This window comes from Mytilus edulis, chromosome 6 (assembly GCF_963676685.1).
Source record: "Mytilus edulis chromosome 6, xbMytEdul2.2, whole genome shotgun sequence".
Lineage (NCBI taxonomy): Eukaryota > Metazoa > Mollusca > Bivalvia > Mytilida > Mytilidae > Mytilus > Mytilus edulis.
In genome coordinates this window covers 25,082,935-25,087,427 of record NC_092349.1, presented here as the reverse complement: position 1 = coordinate 25,087,427, position 4,493 = coordinate 25,082,935, and the positions used below count along the sequence as shown (strand labels likewise).

The following is a 4,493-nucleotide window of genomic DNA, read 5'->3' as shown; positions in this document are numbered from 1 at the left end:
CCCAGTTCAAACACATCATGAAATAAACAATGCCCTTCATCAGAAATGGTTGCTGCTACCTTAGCAACAAATTAGTCGATTTTTGGCAGGAATCAGAAGACGTTAAGATGCGGTTATCCGTTTGAATGGAGGCTGCGCACAAAGTACTAATTCTTTGGCGTGTAACGATCAACCATGATGTGAACAGTCATCTGAAGATTAATTTTGAAATGTCTGACATTGTAAAGTTTGACTACAGTCAAAGTTGTAAAATGCATTTTTTTGTACAAAAAATGCTTCATTTTGTTATTAAAATTGTGGTTATATAAATCATTTTTTTTTAAACATTTTTTGTTCGTTTCAATGCCAATGTTATCATAAACTATGTTTCAATAATATTATACAAATATCTTATTATATATCATCCAAAAAAAGAGGCTGATTTTTCAATTTTTGAAAAATCAAGGTGTTGCAATACTTTTTTCCATGTGTATAGATCATAGAAGGAAATTAAGCCCAGCAGAAGTCAATATAACAAGTTTAGTGCTGAAAGAACATTCAAGAAAGTAGTACATATTTTTAACAAAATAGTTCTTATGCATAGCTGTATCTTTGCCAATTGCGGGTATATTTGGTTATTTGTGGTATTAAATGAAAGCTTTGGGACTTGGGATCACTGTAGAACCCTTGTTGAGAGATTTATTTAAATTATAAAAAAGAATATGAAATTTTGATAGAAGCGCACATTTGACCTGTTGTTCAGTTCAGAAGTTCCTGTTATTGTACTATCAAACTTCAGGGAACCAGTACGCTCTAATATGCAATTAAAGGTATGTTGATTTTTGCAGCACAAGTCAGGATAAGGTACCGTTTTGACATGAAATAGCTGCCACTTTATTTGAACTTAAGACAAAGAAGCCATTAATGCTTGAAATTGCAGAATTTAACATAGAAAGCAATTGGGCTATGAATTAGTGGTTTTACACCTATTAATGATAATTTCTACCCAGTTTTGTGTTTTTAGAATAAATTATTGCAGTCGGTCAAAATCTAGTCGTTATAATTGTGATCCATGGATTTTGAACGATAACTGAAGTTGATTACACAACTTTGGTACTTTTTTGTCGAAACTTTGATGATATATTACCATGTTTCCAAGTCTGACAACTTAGTGTGTGCTAGCTTTCTGAGACAAACTAAGGATCTTGTTGAAAACTGTTTCTACAAAACACGTACCAACACATGGTAGCAATCTGAATAAAATATCAATTGCAGTTATCGTCCTTTAATATGGATGTTTGCAATTTTCTCAATAATTTATTTAATAAAACATGTTTCGACAATTATATTTGAAAAGTACATAGAATGATGAAAAATCACATAAACATCCTTCTGTAAGATAAAACTGCAAGAAGTCATTTGTAAAAATACCAAAGCATACAACATTATGGTTGAGATTTAAAGTTTCATGTCAAAGTCAAATAAACTTGCTCCTCACCTAATGAAGTTTAACTGAAGGTGAGGGTGCCGCCCTTTGATATTGGTAGACAATGGTGTTCTCCTGGATATACTGTGATTTTTCACAGCGGAGTAGAACATAAGCATTGCTTCTGCCAGTCATCATAGAAGTGGACTAAGTCCTACTGGGTTGTAAATTGCCTAGGAGGATGTCCAAGGAAAGGTTATATTTAATGGTAAGTAAGAACGAGAGTGAGTGAATGAGCTAGATAGAGTGGGTGAATGAGCTGGAGAGAGAGTGGGTGAATGAGCTGGAGAGTGGGTGAATGAGCTGGAGAGAGAGTGGGTGAATGAGCTGGAGAGAGAGTGGGTGAATGAGTTGGAGAGAGAGTAGGTGATGGTGAATGAGCTGGAGAGAGAGTGGGTGATGGTGAATGAGCTGGAGAGAGAGTGGGTGAATGAGCTGGAGAGAGAGTGGGTGAATGAGCTGGAGATAATGAGCTGGAGAGAGAGTTGGTGAATGAGCTGGAGAGAGAGTGAGCTGGAGAGAGAGTGGGTGAATGAGCTGGAGAGAGAGTCGGTGAATCAGTTGGAGAGAGAGTGGGTGATGGTGAATGCGCTGGAGAGAGAGTGGATGATGGTGAATGAGCTGGAGAGAGAGTGGGTGAATAAATGAGAGAGAGAGAGAGAAAGAGAGAGAAGAGAGAAAGAGAGAGAATAAGCGAGTGAGCAAGTGAGAGATACAGTGAATGAGTGAGCTAGAGTGAGCTAAATAGGGATAGAGGGAGCAAGAGAGAGAAAGAGATGGATAATGAGGGATGTCAGAAATCAGGTTACATTATTTATTTTATGTAACAAACATACTAGTGTCAAATTACAGCCTTCAAATTGTTACACTAAGGTAGTTTTCCCTTTTTTTTCGACATTCAGCATGCACACAGTTAAGATTTTACCTGAAATTTTAATTTTTGCATTTTCTAACACTTAAACCAATGAAACTTCTATATTATGACTAGTTTACAGATAAATATTGCTTTTGGTTCAATTATCTAGTGAGTGTTCATGTTTTATTGGGTTTCTTAGTGAATTATTTATTTCAAGGAAAATTGGTGTATACTTATATAGGAATTCCAAAATCTCACTGGAAATGCATTTCATAACCATTTTAGCAAGTTGTCTAGCTTGGAGATATATAAATTACTCTTGTTGATCCATGTTTATACACAAAAGTATGGTTCTCATCAAATCACTCTCCTTTTTAAACATGTAGAAAAAAGGGGGGACACAATTATCAATTATATTTTATATTTGGACCACTGTATTTATATTCAAGTAAGAATCTCTGATAAAAATAAGACATTTAGGTCAGAACACTTTTATTAGAGAAGTTATTAACAGATCAAAACTAGTAAAATTGAAAAAAGTGTCATATCTGTCACTTTTAGTATCCAGATGTAGTTTTTGTTTGTTTGACGCATATATTACTACCAGTCTAATTAGAGCTTGAATTCAATGAAACAGTGTTTTGAAAACAGCTTTATGGGTTTTTCAATGTTAGAAATAGATCATAGAAGAAAATTAAGATAATAAGAAATCAATATAACAAGTTTAGTGCTGTTATAGGTATAGAACCACTAATTCAGGCCCGGTCGGAAAGAACATTCAAGAAAGTAGTACATATTTTTAACAAAATAGTTCTTATGCATAGCTGTATCTTTGCCAATTGCGGGTATATTTGGTTATTTGTGGTATTAAATGAAAGCTTTGGGACTTGGGATCACTGTAGAACCCTTGTTGAGAGATTTATTTAAATTATAAAAAAGAATATGAAATTTTGATAGAAGCGCACATTTGACCTGTTGTTCAGTTCAGAAGTTCCTGTTATTGTACTATCAAACTTCAGGGAACCAGTACGCTCTAATATGCAATTAAAGGTATGTTGATTTTTGCAGCACAAGTCAGGATAAGGTACCGTTTTGACATGAAATAGCTGCCACTTTATTTGAACTTAAGACAAAGAAGCCATTAATGCTTGAAATTGCAGAATTTAACATAGAAAGCAATTGGGCTATGAATTAGTGGTTTTACACCTATTAATGATAATTTCTACCCAGTTTTGTGTTTTTAGAATAAATTATTGCAGTCGGTCAAAATCTAGTCGTTATAATTGTGATCCATGGATTTTGAACGATAACTGAAGTTGATTACACAACTTTGGTACTTTTTTGTCGAAACTTTGATGATATATTACCATGTTTCCAAGTCTGACAACTTAGTGTGTGCTAGCTTTCTGAGACAAACTAAGGATCTTGTTGAAAACTGTTTCTACAAAACACGTACCAACACATGGTAGCAATCTGAATAAAATATCAATTGCAGTTATCGTCCTTTAATATGGATGTTTGCAATTTTCTCAATAATTTATTTAATAAAACATGTTTCGACAATTATATTTGAAAAGTACATAGAATGATGAAAAATCATCATGCAAATGATAGAAAAATATCATAAACATCCTTCTGTAAGATAAAACTGCAAGAAGTCATTTGTAAAAATACCAAAGCATACAACATTATGGTTGAGATTTAAAGTTTCATGTCAAAGTCAAATAAACTTGCTCCTCACCTAATGAAGTTTAACTGAAGGTGAGGGTGCCGCCCTTTGATATTGGTAGACAATGGTGTTCTCCTGGATACACTGTGATTTTTCACAGCGGAGTAGAACATAAGCATTGCTTCTGCCAGTCATCATAGAAGTGGACTAAGTCCTACTGGGTTGTAAATTGCCTAGGAGGATGTCCAAGGAAAGGTTATATTTAATGGTAAGTAAGAACGAGAGTGAGTGAATGAGCTGGATAGAGTGGGTGAATGAGCTGGAGAGAGAGTGGGTGAATGAGCTGGAGAGAGAGTGGGTGAATGAGCTGGAGAGTGGGTGAATGAACTGGAGAGAGAGTGGGTGAATGAGCTGGAGAGAGAGTGAGTGAATGAGATGGAGAGAGAGTAGGTGATGGTGAATGAGCTGGAGAGAGAGTGGGTGATGGTGAATGAGCTGGAGAG

The 4,493-nt window shown here is 35.1% G+C and overlaps 1 protein-coding gene across 1 annotated transcript; it reads right to left on the bottom strand.

Annotated features, from left to right (window-relative positions):
* Window positions 1–1,667: 1,667 nt before the first annotated feature.
* On the bottom strand, window positions 1,668–4,185 carry LOC139526309 (uncharacterized). Its single transcript, XM_071321440.1, has 2 exons — window positions 4,134–4,185; window positions 1,668–2,086 (listed from the first exon to the last, which is right to left on the bottom strand). The coding sequence occupies exons 1-2, from the start codon at window positions 4,183–4,185 to the stop codon at window positions 1,668–1,670; spliced, it is 471 nt and encodes a 156-aa protein (XP_071177541.1).
* Window positions 4,186–4,493: the final 308 nt, after the last annotated feature.